This window comes from Protobothrops mucrosquamatus, unplaced genomic scaffold (genome assembly GCF_001527695.2).
Source record: "Protobothrops mucrosquamatus isolate PMUCROS unplaced genomic scaffold, P.Mucros_1.0 scaffold2054, whole genome shotgun sequence".
In the NCBI taxonomy this organism is placed as follows: Eukaryota; Metazoa; Chordata; class Lepidosauria; order Squamata; family Viperidae; genus Protobothrops; species Protobothrops mucrosquamatus.
In genome coordinates this window covers 68,154-86,552 of record NW_015388160.1, presented here as the reverse complement: position 1 = coordinate 86,552, position 18,399 = coordinate 68,154, and the positions used below count along the sequence as shown (strand labels likewise).

General features: G+C 40.1%; 1 protein-coding gene across 1 annotated transcript; it reads right to left on the bottom strand.

The window, feature by feature from the left end:
• Nucleotides 1-13,134: 13,134 nt before the first annotated feature.
• Nucleotides 13,135-17,153, bottom strand: DUSP1 (dual specificity phosphatase 1). Its single transcript, XM_015823928.1, has 4 exons — nt 16,475-17,153; nt 15,796-15,944; nt 15,350-15,569; nt 13,135-14,868 (listed from the first exon to the last, which is right to left on the bottom strand). Exons 1-4 carry the CDS (start codon nt 16,842-16,844, stop codon nt 14,498-14,500), a joined length of 1,110 nt encoding a protein of 369 aa, XP_015679414.1. The 5' UTR covers nt 16,845-17,153; the 3' UTR covers nt 13,135-14,497.
• Between the last annotated feature and the right edge of the window lie 1,246 nt (nt 17,154-18,399).

Sequence of the window (18,399 nt, the reverse complement as noted above, 5' to 3'; positions counted from 1 at the left end):
GTTTTAACATGCTGTGAGCCGCCCTGAGTCCCATGGGGAGAAGGGCGGCATATAAATTTTGTAAAATAAAATAAAATAAATTGGAAAGGAAATTTAATCCTGCAATCCCCAGAAATCAATGAATGGTGTGATTGGGTTCTTCCCATCATGCAAAGACCCACCTTCCTTTGCTATGTAGCCTTAGTGGCACAGTAGTTAGAATGCAATATTGCAGCCTAACTTTGCCCAGAGCCAGGAATTCGATCCTGATCGGCTCAAAGTTGACTTAGCCTTCCATCCTTCCAAGATCATAAAATGAGGATCCAGATCAGTGATGGCGAACCTTTTAGAGACCGAGTGCCCAAACTGCAACCCAAAACCCACTTATGCATCGTCGGGTACCGGGTGGGTGTGACCCATTGGGTGGGTGTGGCCCATTGGGTGGGTGTGGCCCATTGGGTGGGCGTGGCTGTAATGGTAACGGCAGACTGGGTGGGACTAAAAAGTTCAATCAATCAATTCCAACTTTGCAAGATCTTTTTTTTCCCGCAAGAAGTTGAAATTGACTGATTGATTGAACCTCTTTTTTTTTTTTTTGCACATGGCGGCGGAGGCCTAAAGCGAAAAGGTTTTATAAAACTCAGCCGAAGGCCTAGGACTGGGGCGATGGTGCGCGTGCCCACAGAGAGGGCTCTGCGTGCCGCCTCTGCACCCGTGCCATAGGTTCGCCACCACTGATCCAGATTGTTGAGGGCAAAATGCAGACATTGTAAACTGTTCAGAGTGTATTGTAAAGCACTATATGATGGTATATAAATCTAAATGCTATTGCTATTGCTATTGCTATTGCTATTGCTATTGCTATTGCTATTGCTATTGCTATTGCTATGATGGTGAGCACAATAAAAAGCACCCAATAACACCACTGGCTGATTGGTAGGTTTCAGTGTGGAATTCAATTCACTTCCCATGCAAATGAAAAACTACATTTGATACTCCCCAAAGACTTCAGCGCTAACATAACATAGAGGATATATTACCTATAACAAGTACAAAACCTGCATTTATCTTCCAAGATATATCAATTTGTTAGTTATATTTGGATTTACTTTTCTTAATGTAATAGCAAATAAATAATAAATCAACCATACAAAACCGGTAAATTCATCATGCAAAATGATGCTCGATTATTTCTTCTAAGCCATATTTTGTTCATTACTATATAGTGAATTAGGATTAGTTTGGAAAACAAGTATTTTCATCCATTCAAAGCTACCAGTCATTTCTAAATAAACTTCAGTTCATTCTTCTCATCAATGGAAAGATTTTCTGCGGTTTCATAAGATCTCATTCTTTTCCAAGTGAGTAAAAGAATGAGATGGAAATTGTCTATCAATCACATGCTCTGACTGATCTTTTAGAAATACCAAACATTTCCACCACTAATACTTCCTTAAAAGACTGTCTTGAGATATATTATGCTGAAAACAACACCAAAGAAATCCATCTTCAAACATTCAAGACTTCAAACACTCAATTACCGTCTATCACTCAATGAGATAGCCTTGTGAGATTTTTAGCAGCCCATTCATAATACTGTTTTGCTTTCTTTTCTGTCCAATAACTAAATCTTGCTGCTAAAATCTAATAATATTAACATTAAACCCTCTTCGATCCAGGAAGTGCATATAGTTTTTCAGTATTACTTTAGTTTCTAATTCATACCATCATGATGATTTTGACACAAGAGGCACCCAAAAAGGTATCAGTTTTCTGCTTTAAATGATTTTTTTCTTCCTGAGTTATTGAATAGTGAATAGCGATATGGTCTTCCTCTATGCAGTCATAGGAGGCAAGAAAAGGCAATAAGTGGATAGGAGTTACATTGCCAAGCAGGCAAATCCTCAACGTGGAAACATCTCTTGAAGACCTTTTAAAATCCAGATCCAGCAGGCAGTTCTCCACTCCTAAATTTCAAGGGACCATTTATAAAAGGATGTGAGTTAGGCTGGGAATTCATACAGGAGCAGTAAACATCCCAAGTACTTTACATGCAAGAGGTGCTAAACTTACAAACAATAAGAATAATTAATTCTATTAAAATTTGTTCCAGTGTTCTTCTCTGTCTTATGCTTCTGTCTCCATGTACTTGAGTTAATACAAATATACAATGTAAGTGGTGGGCATATGGTAGAAGGGTCCATATTTCATTTTGTTCAAAAGTACCATCAATGGTTTGAATTAAACTGCAGAGGAAAAACAGTAATATGTATTGCACATATCTGTGGGCTGCTATGGCTGAAGCCAATGATGTCAAGAACAATGTCCCTAGAATAGAATAGAATAGAATAGAATAGAATAGAATAGAATAGAATAGAATAGAATAGAATAGAGCTGGAAGGGACCTTGGAGGTCTTCTAGTCCAGCCCCCTATTCAAGCAGGAGAACCTATACCATCTCAGATAAGTGACTGTCTAGCCTCTTCTTAAAAATCTCCAGTGATGGAGCACCCACAATTTCTGGAGGCAAGCTGTTCCACTGGTTAATTGTCCTCACTGTCAGGAAGTTTCTCCTTAATTCCAGGTTGCTTCTCTTTTTGATCAGTTTCCAACCATTGTTTCTTGTCCTGCCTTCTGGTGCTTTGGAGAATAACATGGCCCTCATAGATTTTTTTCATAAAATGGAAGAATGTGCACTTATGATTTGTGGTTTTGATGATTAGGAAAAAATGGGTAATAGAAAAGAGTGAACTTTCTTTTGTAATTATAAAGAAATAACTTTGTAATTGTACTGATATTTGCTGCAAAGGAAATCAGGGGTTGTTTTATTTCTTTTCTGCTTTTACTTTTTATTAGTTTGGTATTAATTTTCATGCTTTCTGCAAAAATATTCAATAAAATTTCATTTTAAAAAAGAAACTTTGGTGTTGGAGATAACTCGTGATGGATAGCTAAGAAAACAAAGAATGTGTCATCAAAGAAATCAATCAGGATCAAATTATTATAATTTGGACAAACTATGTAAAGATCCAGTTCCTTAAGAAGTCTATCTTGCTGGAAAAGGTGAGAAAAAAGAGACAAAGAGGACAATAGCAAGCAACAAGAACTCAATTACATCTATAATGGGCTTACCAATGGAAGACTTGAAAGACAAAATTGGAACTGAATCTCCTGGAGAAAGTCTGTGTAGTTGTTGTTGACACAGACTTAATGGCACATAACCAAAATCATGCATATATATGCTAATAAATCTCTGTGCAACAGTGTCCTTCCTTCCTTCCTTCCTTCCTTCCTTCCTTCCTTCCTTCCTTCCTTCCTTCCTTCCTTCCTATTAACCAAAAGTATTCTATTATCCAAAAGTATTCTGGGGGTACCTGGTTTTGGCTGTTCTGGGGGATATAAATAACCATCAGATTTAATTAATGGTTGGTTGGGAAGTATCATAGCTACATACCAGTGGAATGATATCTTTATTTCCTTCAAATTCTATTTCCAGAAGAACATTGAAATATCAGACATCTTTATCCAAAGTCATTCATTTGGTGAAAGGCAAGAGCAGAACTAATTTCAAGCATGAACTAATTCCTTAGTTTTCCATTAGGATCTCCCCTCTGCTTCTATTTTCTAGCTTTATCTTGATGCTTTTCCTCTCTCTTACCCATCTGAAATGAAACGCGATATGCTTTCACATGAAAACATTTCCACAGCCTTCAGGAAGATCATTTCATGCCAGGAATAGAGCGAGCTGTAATTGGGATGCAACCCGGATGACTAGAATAGCCTCTCACTAAGTGAGTCTCTCACATACCTACACGTTGCCATAAAAGATCAGAGTGACATCACTTGATCTAATAGTAGGAACCTGAATGGTGGCCAGTCAGCCATCTTTTTCCCTTTCCCTTTTAATATATCTCTCCTATTACCATAAAACCATCTCAAATTGCATGTTACATTGCAGCAGTTCATGGAATGGATTAGTCCTGGTTAAAAATAAAACCAACCCAGATGTATCACCCTGACGTCAACAATCTCTGGAGTTTGGACACAAACTATAAACAAAAAGATGAAAGGAAATTATAAGGACCATCTGTTTTCACTTCTCTGTCTCTCACTGTCGGTCTGTCTGTATGTACACACATGAATGCACACATAAAAGAATGAATATCATGCACAGGCTCAGAAGGCAATAGATTAGATTGAGGTGGTATCTTTGCTGAAGTGACAAAGGATAAAAATGGCTAATCATATGATAAAATGATGTTGTTCTTGCCTTCAAATTTCACTTCAGTCTTCTTACTCTCTTTTTGATCAGCAGGAAAGGATATCAGTGATTATTTATCTGCTGCCTATTGTTTTTAAGAAGTAGTTGATGGGCTGCACATCTTAAAAAACAGTTATGTGTGTCCATAGGATGAAGGTGAGGATTATTTATACATAAAATAACATGACCATGTCCATATTAATTTAAAGGCCCTATTTCCAAGTAGCAGCTTTCTCTATTTCCCTCTTTTGAATGTAGGCTTAATGGTTTAAAAGAAAATCAGGTCAGATATGTAGTTTGAATGTTATGTATTTCTTCATCTGATTTCATGTAAAAGAATAGAAGCTGAGCATCAATTCAATTGCTCTTGGTCTCTTTTATGTGTAGCTAATAAACACGAGTAATATAACACAATAATATATTAAAAATAAAATAATATTAAAAACCAGGTTCATACATTATATTGAATTACAGTTGTGCTAAGCAGGGCTTGCTAAAAAAAATATAATTAGCTCTGTTTGCACTTAGTGCTTGTCTGGCTCAAGCCAAGAGATGACACAGTGAGATCCAATTGATTCCTTCCCTAGGAATCTCCAATTTAGTGAACCGTAACTTTGGGGTCCTTGGGGCTCCATGAGCTTGGTTGCTTTCTTGCAGATGTTTCATTACCCAAACTAGATAATGTCATCGGTGCTAGTCCTGATGATGTTACCTAGTTTGCGTAATGAAACGTCTGCAAGAAAACAAGCTCAGAGTTCCAGTTCACAGGTTTACTTCAAAATGTGGCAAGCCAACTCGTATTTCATTGATAAACTCTCTTGCTCCTTTTAAGGCAGCGGTTCTCAACCTATGGGTCGCGACCCCATTTGGGGTCGATCGACCATTTCACGGGGGTCGCCAAGCAAGGCTGTCCGCCATTTTTTCCCCCTTTTCCGGTGGGTGCCTTACCTCCCTTGGGCTGGGCCAGCTGGTGGTCAGCCTGCTCCGTCTCTGCCACTTGCCAGCTACGCCTCGGCCGGCACAGGGGGCAGAACCACGCATGCGTGGCGCTCCCGGGCAGGGAAAGTCCTCGACTTACGACCGGTTGGGTAGTCCTCGACTTACGACCGGTTTAGTCCTCGACTTACGATCGGTTTAGTCCTCGACTTATGACCAGTTTAGTCCTCGACTTACGACCGGTTGGGGGTCGCGGCATTAAAAAGGTTGAGAACCACTGTTTTAAGGAATCCTTTCAACCCTGAGCTACAAATATCCTCCTTTATGGATATTTCCAGGACTGAGGCTAGAGTAAATCTGGTTTACCATCTTATTCCAACATCTTCCTCATTGCAGCATGCAGGCATCAAACAGAATGCCCCTATAAGACAAATCCATGGTCCACAATTTATTTAATTGCAGCTCTGCAAAGTATTGTGTTTGGTGTAAGAGTACTAGGACTGCACTCTTTAATAGGATAATTGCTATTCTGGGAAAGATCATGAAGTAATATATCTGGCAGTATGTAAACTCTCCCAAACCAAAACACTAAGAAAGACCAGCACATGAAAAGTAAAGGTTTAAGCCTTCTGGGACTATTTTAAAGAGGTTCTCACAACGGCCAATCCTGCTTTAGGTGAAGTGTGTAGACTGTCCCCAAGGGGGATAGTTGAGAGAAAGTATTGGTGGATGATGGTATATGGCAGGGGTGTCAAACTCCCACCATGTCGTGACGTATCGCGACTTTTTTGCCATTGCCGGCAAAGGGGTGGGCACAGTTTCGCTATGATGCATCTGGCCCACGAGCTGGCAGTTTGACACCTCTGGTATATGGGCTTAACAACTAACTCTCCATTCCCTCTCCTATTATCCTAGCAGTTTCTAGTATTGTACTGAAAAAAGGCTTGAGTTAATCAAGGAGAGAAGTAACTAATCAAGGAGAGAAGCAACCTAGAACTAAGAAGAAATTCCCTGACAGAACAATTAATCAGTGGAACCATTTGCCTCAAGAAATTGCAAATGCTCCAACGCTGGAAGTTTTTAAGAAGAGATTGGACAACCATTTGTCTGAAATGGTATAGGGTTTCCTGCCTGAGCAGGAGGTTGGACTAGAAGACCTCCAAGGTCCCTTCCAACTCTGTTATTCTATTCTATTCTATTCTATTCTATTCTATTCTATTCTATTCTATTCTATTTCTAGTCTGTATGTGGATTGGGAACATGACATTTTATCTTTTCCCTCAGTTAGCAAAATGTCAGCTTCTTACCTGTGCTGCAAAATTCATTGGTATTCTGTTAACGACCAGTCAGGTTATGCACAATAACGTTCAAGCTGATTAAACTGAAATGTAAGGGAGAGGACTATCCCAGTTTACATCTAAGCAGCTTTTGAAGCGTGATGCTTCTTTGGATGGAAAAATAGTTCTTAAAAAAAAAAGGGAAAAGGAAAAACTAATCACAGTGGATACAAACCCAGGGTCAATGAACATGAAATGTCTGTAAGGTGGCAGCTGATTTAAATTGCTTTTAACACTTTAAAAAAAGAAAAAGCTATGTTCACACAATATACTGATCCAAAATATTAGTAGGTGAACCCAGCCAAAAAGTTGGTGCCCTAAGGATATAACATATTTTTTTAATATTGGCTCTTTTTAATTTTATGAAGTTTGATTCCTATGAATATACATATTATTTCCTTAATTGGAAGCTTTGGAAATTTATTTCAAACAGAAAAAACTGGCTCTTTCAACTTGCATTGGGTTTCTGCTAATTGATAGTAGCACTTATTACATATAATGACCTCAAATCTGTGACAATGTAATGCATCTGCAATGCAATTTATTTCTAAGTGAAAATACCATTCACACTTACTAGAAATAAGCCTCATCATTCTCTGTGGAGCTTTCTCCTGGGACAATTTATATCCCTGCTTTGCAAATTCTTAAGATACTCTAGTCTCTTTGTTGGTTGCTGCAACAGATAATCCTCTAGAAGTGGCTAATAAATCAAAAGGAGTTGCTGTTGAAAGATGCTGCAAAGCTGTTGAATGGTGTGTACACTCCAGACAGAGCAGGTCAATTGCCTATGATATCCACTTCCATTATTTTTTTTTCCTTTTTGGAGAAACCCATCAATTCGTATATCCTTGTTTATCAGAAAGTACAGACAAGCTTAGAAAGTCAGGAGAATCCATTAGGAAATCAGTTGACTATTTTTTTCCCTATGGGTACTTTATTTTTTAAACATATTTCCAGAGTGGTAGGAATGTTAGCTGAGTTCAGTCATCACTCAAAGCCATAAGCCAAAGTTTACAAACTTCAACATGGGTTTGCACAACATGTTTACCCAAAAAACCTAAAATATGGCTTAGCACTAGGAAGACAGTAATAATCTTTATATAGGGGATTGACATAATTTGACTCTGGGCATTGGTCCCATAAAATAAAGTATCGCCAGATTTTTAGTAGAGACAGAAGCTGGAATGAAGGCAGATCCTTCCAATGTAATCTAGTGAACAGAATGCTGGACTGGGGTTGGATGGAGATTATTTCAGATCCCCATGGAGCAGAATGATTAATTTTGGACCAGTCACATTTTCACAGACTAGCCTATTTAACAGACTGTGATTGGGAGAACAAATGAGGGGAACAATTTCTCTAAGGAATTCAAGGTTTAGAATAATACAGAATAACATAGTTTGGAAGGGACTTGAAGGTCTTCTAGTCCAACCCCCTGCTCAGGCAGGAAACCCTATACCATTTCAGATAAATGGCTGTCCAGTCTCTTCTTAAAAACTTCCAGTGTTGGAGCATTCACCGCTTCTGGAGGCAGGTTGTTCCACTGGTTAATTGTTCTCACTGTTAGGAAGTTTCTCCTTAGTTCTAGGTTGCTTCTCTCCTTGATTAGTTTCCATCCGTTGCTTCTTGTCCTGCCTTAAAGTGCTTTGGAGAATAGCTTGACTCCCTCTTCTTTGTGGCAGCCCCTGAGATATTGGAACACTATCATGTCACCCCTAGTCCTTCTTTTCATTACTTTAACTTTCATAGAGAAGAAGCAAGATATTCATGGAAGAAATAAATGTGTCATGCTCTATATCCTTTTCTCCAACTACATCAAACCCATTACATGTGTTTAAAATCTTTTTTAATCTTAAACAAATCTAATGCAAGCTATTTTATTATTAGTGATTTGCAATGTAAAGCTATTACGTAGATCTAGGCTGCCAAATCCATTTGATAACTAGATGGCAGCAAGGGGATACAGAAATCTTTATCTGCTACCATTTAGCTGTCATCTCAGTTTATTTCTTTATAAGACTTATAGGGCTGCCCACCTTATATAAAATAACCAAGGACAGCCCCATGGACAGCATAGTGCAGTAAACCACCCAGCATCAGGGCATGAGTAACTGTGAACAAGTTCTCCTGTTCAAGGAATGGCCACAATTGGCATGTAAGATGAATCAGTGCAAAGCTCCCCTAGTCTTTACTGCCACCTGCTTCTTCAGATGAAGCCACAAATCCAGGGGAGTGTTATTCCACTGAGAGTTAACAATGACACCAGATATGAGGGAAGGGGGATCAAAATCCCAAATCCACTCTGTCTGGCTAAGGTAAGTCAGAGCTGGTTCCTCCCCAGTCTGTTTCTCACAGCCTTCAGATGTAGGGTAAGTCCCTGAATGGTACTGCCTAACCAGCCAGGAAAATAAATATATAACTGAGCATTCTCTGTTTACTAATAATACTGCACCCTGTGCCACTGAATAACCTTGTCCTGGTAATCCTACTGTTTACTAATAATACTGCACCCTGTGCCACTGAATAACATTGTCCTGATAACCCTGCTATAATGAAATAAGGGAGGAGTAGGCTGCTTGTGTTAATTCTTAGTGATCATGTACAGTAGATAGATTTTCTCTAAGATATTCTGTTCCTAACCTGGTCCTTCCAAAGGCAATAGAATACCCATTGCCTTTGTAGTAAGGTTCATCCAACTTGCTGTTAATTGTACTCTTCTTCTTTTCCTTTCCACCTTTCCCAGAATTACAGACTTCTCAAGAGAGATGGGGTTTTGCATGAGGTATCCAAAATATGATTATTTGAATCTGAACATTTGTGCCTCAAGTGAGAATTCTGGATTAATTTGTTCTAAGGTCCATTTGTTTATTTTCACGGGTACCTGTGCTATTCTCAGGACTCCTCTCCAGCACCAATGTTCAAAATCATTAATACACTAATGGGAGAAAAAGTAGCTTGGTTTATTCTATTATGATTTCCTTAGCAAGAGCTAAGTTTAATGATGGGGGTGGGGGTACCAAATAAATGGCTCAAGCTTGTGAAGAGGTGTCATTCATTGATTTGTATTTGTGTACTTAATGGTTGGGATGTAATTTTGTTTCAACCAATTACTTGTGGGCAAATTTAGATACTTCACACATGGGCATCAACAACTAATATATACATAATGTCACAATGCAGAAAGTTAAAGAAAGGCATTGCAATATTGTGAATACTTATCAAATGCTCTTCCTTCTCCCCACATCATTATGCATGGGCATATATGTGAGTAAATGCACACAGCGGGACTCATATATTAGATGTACATTTGCATACTAAGATTCCTGGCTAAGGATTCCAGTGTGCTTGTTTTCAAGAACTTCTTACTGTGTGTTAAAAATTTGCCTGCTCATATACATTCAAATGGTATTTTCCCCCCTCCTAATCCCTCCCATATGTTAAAAAAAAAACCACAATGTTTATTGCTAAGCTTATATGTGTTTGTAGCACTGCGTGGCAACCAGCTCATCCTGAAGCAAGTTCCTGCCAGTACCAATTGAACCTTTCTCACCCTTTCATGACAAACTGTTTTATCAGCAACAGGAAATGATGTTATTGCCTTCCGCACAAAGGGGGAAACTCCTAGTTGTTTCCATGGGGATATGGGCAACTGTATAATTACAGTTATACACACATTGGCTGATGGACAAATTGGGGAAATAATAAATAAAGAACTATTATAAAAAAAAGCTGTTGGATCACAATCCGAAAGATTTAACATAAAAAGGCTTTACATAAATGCTAGATGATGCAATACATTTTAATAATCAAGAGTGTTCTAATATAAGAAGCAGAGCGAGCACTTACAATTGCGTGTAAGCCTGTATGTGTACCGTTTCTTCCTGAAAGGTTAGGGGCACTGAGAGCCAGGAAAAAAAAAAAAAAAGCTGCTGAAAATAACCTTGGCTTCCTTATCTGTGATAAATCACCAAACACAAATAGCTGCAAAATCTTTTTGAAAATAACTGTTTTGCCTTATGCTTCCAGAACACAATTTGCAACCAGATGGAATGGGTTCAGTCAGGACTATTACACTATGTCCCAAACTATACTTCTGTGTGCCCATCATCCAGTACTGGCTTAGATCGAAAACTTGCTTTGACTGCCAAGTAAGAAATGAATTGTTCTGCGAAAGAATTGATAAAACAATTCTTTTTCCTACCCTTTGCTGAATGAAATCTCTTTGGAAATTCCATTAAACAGATCTGTATGAGCTTTCTTTAATCAGACAAATCGTGGTGGATGCCAAGATGTATTTTTCCATTGACTGCGCTCAGTTTAAAGGTAGAATCACTTTGCCCGGCCCCATACCAAAACAGAAGACGCTGTTACATAAGAAACATGAGGGAGTGGAGTGATGAAAGGAGCAATACGAAGGATAGAACTCATTCCTGCTCTTTTTAAAACTTATTCGCTTAAACTCCACTTTGCGAACTAATATTTCAAAGCAGCTTGCATTAAGAAGAAGACTTGATGCATATAGTAACAAAACAGAAAGGTAAGAGCAACAATAAAGTCTTCTGGCTGGAAAATGTTTTCAACAACAAAGGAAGACAGAGGGCTTCCAAGAGACGAAATTCTCTCAGTGTGGTTCCACATCTAAGAAGGTCCTGACCTTAATGCCCAGGGGTCAGGCCTTTGCTAAGGAAAGACCACAGAACCCAATCTAGTTGAATTGTATGCGTTCCGAACTATGATCAAGGCATCTTCCAATACTCTGAATTCACATATTGTGCTAAGCATTATTGTGGGGTTGGTTTTGGTTTAATGTATTGTGTAAACCTAGTCCTAAACCATACTTGTATTTTAGTGTAATGTACTGTATATAGTATAATGACTTTGTCAGTTAAACATAACTAAATCACCCACAGCCTATATCACAGTTATAGGAATGTTAACACAGTGAATGAAAGTAATTATGGTTATCTACCTTCTTTACAATTACGATCAGAAGACATCCTTGATCATATTTTTCTCAATTAACAAAATTTTCTGATACGTGACACTGAACTGTCAACTAACCAGGTGGACTAGCTTCACACAATGCACTAAACTAAAATATTAGTTAGTTTAAGGCTCAGTGTATTTATTCTGGATAGAATATCTGATGTTATCTTTCAATGTGATTTATTTTTACAATCAGAGAATGTCACTGATAGAGATTTAGATCAAATTCATTCAATTTATGGCTGTGTGGGAATTTGGAATTCTGAAATTCCCGAATCTATAATGTCACAGACTTTTGTTTATTTTTATTAACATTTCTTTGTATGGCTTTAAATGTACAGTATGTTGAGTGAAGAAATAACACCTAATGTTAACTTTTTCACTCTATATGGTTCAAGATATTTACAGACAAAGCTTTCTAAAGGAAAAATCAGATGAACACAAGAATATGATGGCAATTGTGATACCTTCCCCCCCCCAATGTAAAAGTACAGTTCATATTTCTTCTTAGATATCAGGCCATGATTTTATAACAAATCAAGTAACTCTGAGATCCTGTCATCTAGTCCAGCAATGGAGGGTCCTTACAGACCACGTCTGAACTCTTCAGTCACCCTGCCTTGTTCAAAGAAAGTTTCAAAGGACTCTATTAGCATCTTCCATTTGCAACCCTCCAATATTTCCTGTATTTTTCATATTCTTTTTTTACTGAATAGAATTCATTAAAGAAGAAAAGGCAGGTAGTTGTGAAATTCCTACCGATTAGCTGCCAGTACTGGATTCATACATCATCCTAAATTGGGGTGTATTTTAATAATTGCTTGCTGAAACAATCAGAATAGGTGGGCTCACAAAATACAAAACCAAAAATAAGTTAATCATCTTATACTTTTTCTGTAAAAAATATAATTATGTAAATGCACTGCCCACTGGAATTAACCAGGTTTTGCATATGTGGTTCAGTAGCTTCAGTTTGTGATGGGTTCATACAACTTGCTAAATCACAAGAAAATCACAAAATGTTATATGATTTAGTCTTCTGTAAACCCATTCAGTATGGTTTTAAATCACGATTTGTGACTTAGCATCATGTGGGAGCCTAGACCTCTGAAGTTGAGAAATAAACCATTGCTAAATAAACCATGGCTTAACATGCCATGTGAATAAAATATTGCAGAGAAGAAATGTTAATGCTGGTCCACAAAACCTCTCTGAGATCATTCATGCAATGTTAAAGTCTCTTTCCAGCTCATTTATAAAATGAAAACAATAACCAACTTACTTCCAATGTCTGAGTGAGATTAAGAAGAAATTGGTCAACCAAATCATCTTCCACTCATAGGAAACCCTGAGGCGTTCTTCTCTCCCTGAGGCATATCCACAGAAGAATCATAGAAAGCATCACTCAGTCAGCAACAGCAGCACATTTTGAGGTGAATAGCAGCTGGAAATGATTCCGAATTCTTACGGAGAAAAAAAAATCTTCACAATAAAAATGAGTTGCTTCAAGCATGATCTGTAAAAATACAGATTTAATACAGATTCAAATTTAATGAATTGTTTTGCCCATGTCTATTTCCATGGCCCAATACTCAGACAGGCCTTTACCTCTTTTTTTTTTCTTTTTCAGAGAACTGTAACTTCTGGAAAAAAAAGATGTGGGGGGAAGGAAGTTATTATAATATGGCCCAGTCTTTAAAAGGATTTTAATGGAAATTGTGTGCTGCATTTTGGAACTTCCTTAATGATTTGTCTCTGGTAGTAAGCAAGAGTTTATTAGAAATGGTAACCATTAAACTAGGGATATACACCTACTGCTGAACTCTACCTCCCATCCTTACTTAGATACCGTATCTGAAAGATGATAGGAGCTGCAGTCGAAGCAATGGAATGCTTTTCATCAAATAGTCATAGATATTTTCATATGATTAATGTTGGCCATGCTAATAATGTAGGTCATCTTAATAGTGGCACTGGATCTCTTTTCCTCCTTCTCATCTGGATGATCCACACAGTCAGATCTGACAACACTAATCATCTGGCTGACATCCACTGCTTAGAAGAACTAATTATGTGTTTTTCTTTCCTTTGCTGAGTACAAGATCCCATTTCTCATCTTTTCTGAACGGGAAGGCAGGAGTGTTTTTAGGGACAACATAGACTTCCAGGGTTCTGTCATGATTGTGGGAAGGATCAACTTGACAAGAGTCCATCAGCTAGCAAGCCAGAAATGTCTGCTTTCTGATCTTGCCATTACTAAGAAAGAAAGGGGGGGGGAACGTTTAAAGGATTTTTTTTAATAGAAATGTCATAATTTATTTGGTTTGTATAAAAGGCATAATTATTACAAAACCTGTCTTCTTTTATAAGAAGAAAATATATTATTTCACATCATAAATAAATTCAGCAAGCATACAACCACTAGCAACCAAAAAACCCTCACAACACTTCTTTGTGCTTTCCATGTCAGTGCTTTGGAAACAGTTTTAAGATGTTTTTGTAGGATTACAGTACCAAAAAAACCCACCTGAGGTATTTTGTTTCTTTCTTTTTTTAAAAAAAAAAGACAAGAAAATGAAAATTCAGACTTGAAGACAAACAGTCATTGCAATTACACGATAAAAAATAAATAAATACAAAGATCTTCTTGTACAAGCATACCCAGAGAATGAGAATTCTGTTGGATTTGCTACTGAAACAGCAATGGGGAAAAAGACAGTAATGGGAATTTTTCAGGAGTAGAAAGCAAAGTCCTTTGTGCTTTGTCTCCTTTGTGGGCATCTAAACATTGGTCAAAAATGCCTCTCTGTCAAGATCATCTATCAGAAAGAACCTCGCTTTCTGGAGTCAGAAATGTTGATCTGCTGGTGATTCTGTATTGCTTTGTAGATATAACAAAAGGAGACCCATATAAACTAATAGATCTCCTCCTAAAGTTATTGCACTTTTCAGGTAACAAGATGTCAAGTCTTTGTAGAGAGTCAGTTGGCACCTGCCTTTCAACAGCTTGGAGATGTGGTGATGGGGCTCTGAAGATAGTTAAGTGCATTGGAAGCAGGATGAACAGGGATGGAAACAGGGAAATTGAAGACAGTTGTAGTGGATGCTCCTCTGTCCAGTGCAGACATAGCTGGGCTTCCAGCCTCTGCTGAGCAATTTGGAGCAAGGACCTGGGACTCAAACTGCAACAGCTGGCCCATGAAGCTAAAGTTAGGGGAGATGATGCTTCTTCTCTGTTTCACAAACTCAAAGGCTTCATCCAGCTTGACTTGGTTGGTCCTCATAAGATAAGCAAGACAAATGGTTGCGGAGCGGGAGATTCCGGCTTGGCAGTGGACAAACACTCGTCCGCCATTGTTTTTGATGGAGTCTGAAACAATGAAGAAAACATAAAGCTTAGTACATCTTTTTCCGAGATGCTTTGGCCTGAAGGGAGAATCTTTCCTAGCACCTTAATATTCAGCTGGGAAGGGAGACAGCAATGATAGGTTGGGGATGCACTGTCTGAACATGCAAGTAATTTATTCTAATTGGCCACTTAATTTTTGCTGAAAAGGCTACCTTGAAAATGCTGTCAGCGTGAGAAGGGATCAGATTACTAGCGACTCTTTACAACACCCTCATCACTGAATTCAGTGACGTCACACATGAAGCTCTTAATGTTCTTTGTAATGTACAAAACTATTGTCCAAAGAAACTCAAAGCATCAGCACAAGTACAGATATATTTTAATTGTTGCTGTCTTAATCCTCCCTAGCTATCTACCAAAGAAGGCTCCTAAAAAACTGGCACGCGGGACATTATAAATTTGGAATCCAAATGGGACAGCTGCAGAAAGAAAAAGCATTTACCTATGAAGTCAATAGCTTCATTAAACCAGCAACTGATGTCAGCTTTGTGGTTGTCTTCCACAGGGATGCTTTTGTACTGATAGTGCCCTTCAAAATGGTTAGGGCAGTTTGCAGAGACATTGATCAAGGCGGTGATCCCCAAAGTATCCAACATGTCTTTTCTGGAAGCATGATAGGCGCTGCCTAAATACAGGAAAGGTAGGATTTCCACTGGACCACCCTGAAAGAGAGAAGAACAGGATCTGTTAAGCCCCAGTTAAAAATTGCCACTATTCCAGAATGATTGTTCTCATCATTACGATGCCCTTGTTTTACGCGCCCTTGTCAAATACAAAATTGAAATAACTTTTACATGGGCCAATGTAACTACACCACCCACCACCACCAACACACCCACACCCACACCTCTATGGCCACCTAGCCTCCTTTGAAGGATGTCAACTGACCTGATCATAGAGAGGAGTTCCACAGGAGCTGCAGCCGGAATCGGCACTGCCAGGGGCAACGGTGGTGCTGAGCGGCAAAGTGAGGCCTTTAGGGGCCGAGGGCTTGGTGCAAAGCTCAGGGAAGGTGGAAGAGAAGACTTCGTAACCTCCTGGAAGAAAATAAAAAGAGAAAACCGGGCTGTTAATAAATATATTTGGAGAAACAAAGCCGGTTCCTGGGGCAGGCTTCAGAAGACGGGAATGTGGTGGCAGTGACCCAAGTAGTCCCTCCGGAGCCGGGCGTCCAAAGAGGGAGCCGCTGTTAAGTCACAGCTTCTCAGCCGTTCTTCCGAAAACTATGGCTTTCCTTTAAACTCCAAATTCCATTCGGGTTAGTTTCCCCCTCTGTAAACCCGAGGGTAGGGTTGCCAGGTGTCCACTATTTGAGTGGACAGTCCACTTTTTTCACATTATGTTCACTATTTTTTTTCACAAAATAGTGGACATTTTTTTTATTCAAAAGCTTTATGATGAAATGGTACGTAATCTAAAGCTGTACAGTCTACTTTTTTTACTACTTAAACCCCCCCCTCCGCTTGTCCGCTATTTTTTGGAAACAGACCTGGCAACCCTACCCGAGGGTCGGGTCCGGGGGAAGAACCCAGAGAGAAAGCGATCTGACTCCGGAGCGAAAACTCACCCTTGAGGAAGCAGATGCGGGCGTCCCGGGCTTCCCTGCAGAGGGTGTTAAGAGCCAGCTGGAGGGTGCTGTCCCGCTTGGGCGCCTGGAGATCGGCGCTGCGCTCGTCCAGCAGCACCACGGCGTTGTAGAGGCGCTTGTGCAGGCGGGCGCGGGCTTCCTCGTTGGGGAGAATGTGCTCCAAGCCCACGGCGCCCTTGGCCCTCCGCCGCACGATGGTGCTGAGGCGGACGTTGCAAGAGCCTCGGACGTGCGAGGAGTTGAAGGCGAAAAAGGATCGGCAGTCCAGCACCAGGCATTGTAAGCCGCGGTCTTGGAGCAGGTCGCGCAGCGTCTCGCAATCCAGGGCGCACACTTGCATGTTGACCATCGCTCGAGTCAGGGCGGACAGCGCGGAAGGGCAAATAAAAGACCCCCTTTTGTCCTTTCGGTCTCCTTCCTCGGCGCCTTTTTTAAAACACTCCTCCGGCTCGGCTGGGTTTCTTGGTCAAAGCAGCCTCGGATGATTTATTCCGTTCGGGTAATTTCTGTATTTTCCCCTCCCACCCCAATGAGCTGGATCTGAGCCGGGAGGGGTGAAGCCTTTTTATCCGGTCTTCGCTGCTGGTCTGATTCGCGCGCTAGTAGCTGGTTGGCGCGTTTGGCTGGCCTGAAGGGTTGCTGTTCCGAGGAAGCTGGCTTGCTGTTTGCGTCGCTCAGCCATCGGCGTGGCTTTTATAGAGTGGGTGAGGCGCTTCTCTCTTTCTTTCCTCTTTTTTTTTTTTTTTTTTTTGTAAATGAATGGAGCTCTGTCACGTGACCCGCCTTTCGCAGAAGACGTCACCAGCAGACACTCCCAGCGCCGAAGCGCTCGCGTCATCGAGCCGCCTGAAAGAGCGAAGTCACTTCGAGTGCCAATCCACAGAAGCCCTCCTCCCTCCCTCCCTCGGGAAGGAAAGCGACGGATGCGAGCGCGCTCGCGACCTCGCCCCTCCGCTGCCTGACCCCCTCCGCGGTTTTGAGAGGGCGCAGCGTGTACAACAAGCGCGTACCTCGAACACAAGGCAGGAGCTCTGTTAAGCCTCTCGGCTTCCCTCTGCGGGTTGAAATCGCAGGAAGCCAAACTCCGGAATCTCTCTAATTCACTATAATGCTGAGGCTAGAAGATCCTCTGACATTAGCGAAGGATCAGCCAGCGATGGTAAACCAGCTTGCTACCTAATATTTTATCTATTTTTATTGCACGCCGCGTGGAGTCATGTAAGGGAGATGGGAGGCTATATACCTCCAATAAATAACGTCCACGTTCTTTATCTTCCACCCCTCTCCCTTCCTCTAATTTATTCTATTTTATAATTATTATATCACCAAGTAACATTCCTGCCTTCAGGAGCATTGGATCCTTAAGACTAAGCGTAACGTTCATTATCTAGTGGCGCTATTAATACAGAATGATTCTATAAAATTTTAGATCGTCAAGAAAGAAAAGGTGGATGCAGGAAGGATAGTCCTTGACTTACGACCGTAATTGAGCCCCAAAGTTATGTTGCTAAGTAAGACGGTTGCTAAGTGAAGTTTCGTCCCAATTTATGATCTTTCTTGCCACAGTTAAATGAATCGCTGCAGTTGTTAAGTGAATCGTTCGGTCATTGACAAATCTGAGTTCCCCCCATTGAGTTTGCTTGTCAGAAGCCAGCTGGGAAGCTTACAAATGGTGATCACATGACCCCGGAATACAGCAAATATCATAAAAACATACCAGTTGCCAAGCGCCCGTGCACATGGGGATGGTCCAAAAGTCTGAAAACCAGTCCTAAATCACTTTTTTCAGTGGTGTTGTAACTTTGAACAGTCATTAAATGATTAAATGATTGGTTATAAGTCTAGGGCTACCTGTAGTTACTTTCATAAGACTGGAGCTTTAAAATTAATCATGGGCAGTCTTC

What these genes read in the sequence shown, in the direction of transcription:
- DUSP1 (XM_015823928.1), bottom strand. Translation starts at nt 16,844, where the DNA reads ATGGTCAACATGCAAGTGTGCGCCCTGGATTGCGAGACGCTGCGCGAC. An exon ending in CCGCATCTGCTTCCTCAAGG is followed by an intron (nt 15,945 to 16,474) that starts GTGAGTTTTCGC and finishes ATTTTCTTCCAG; the next exon opens with GAGGTTACGAAGTCTTCTCT. An exon ending in TGAAGCTATTGACTTCATAG is followed by an intron (nt 14,869 to 15,349) that starts GTAAATGCTTTT and finishes TCATTGTTTCAG; the next exon opens with ACTCCATCAAAAACAATGGC.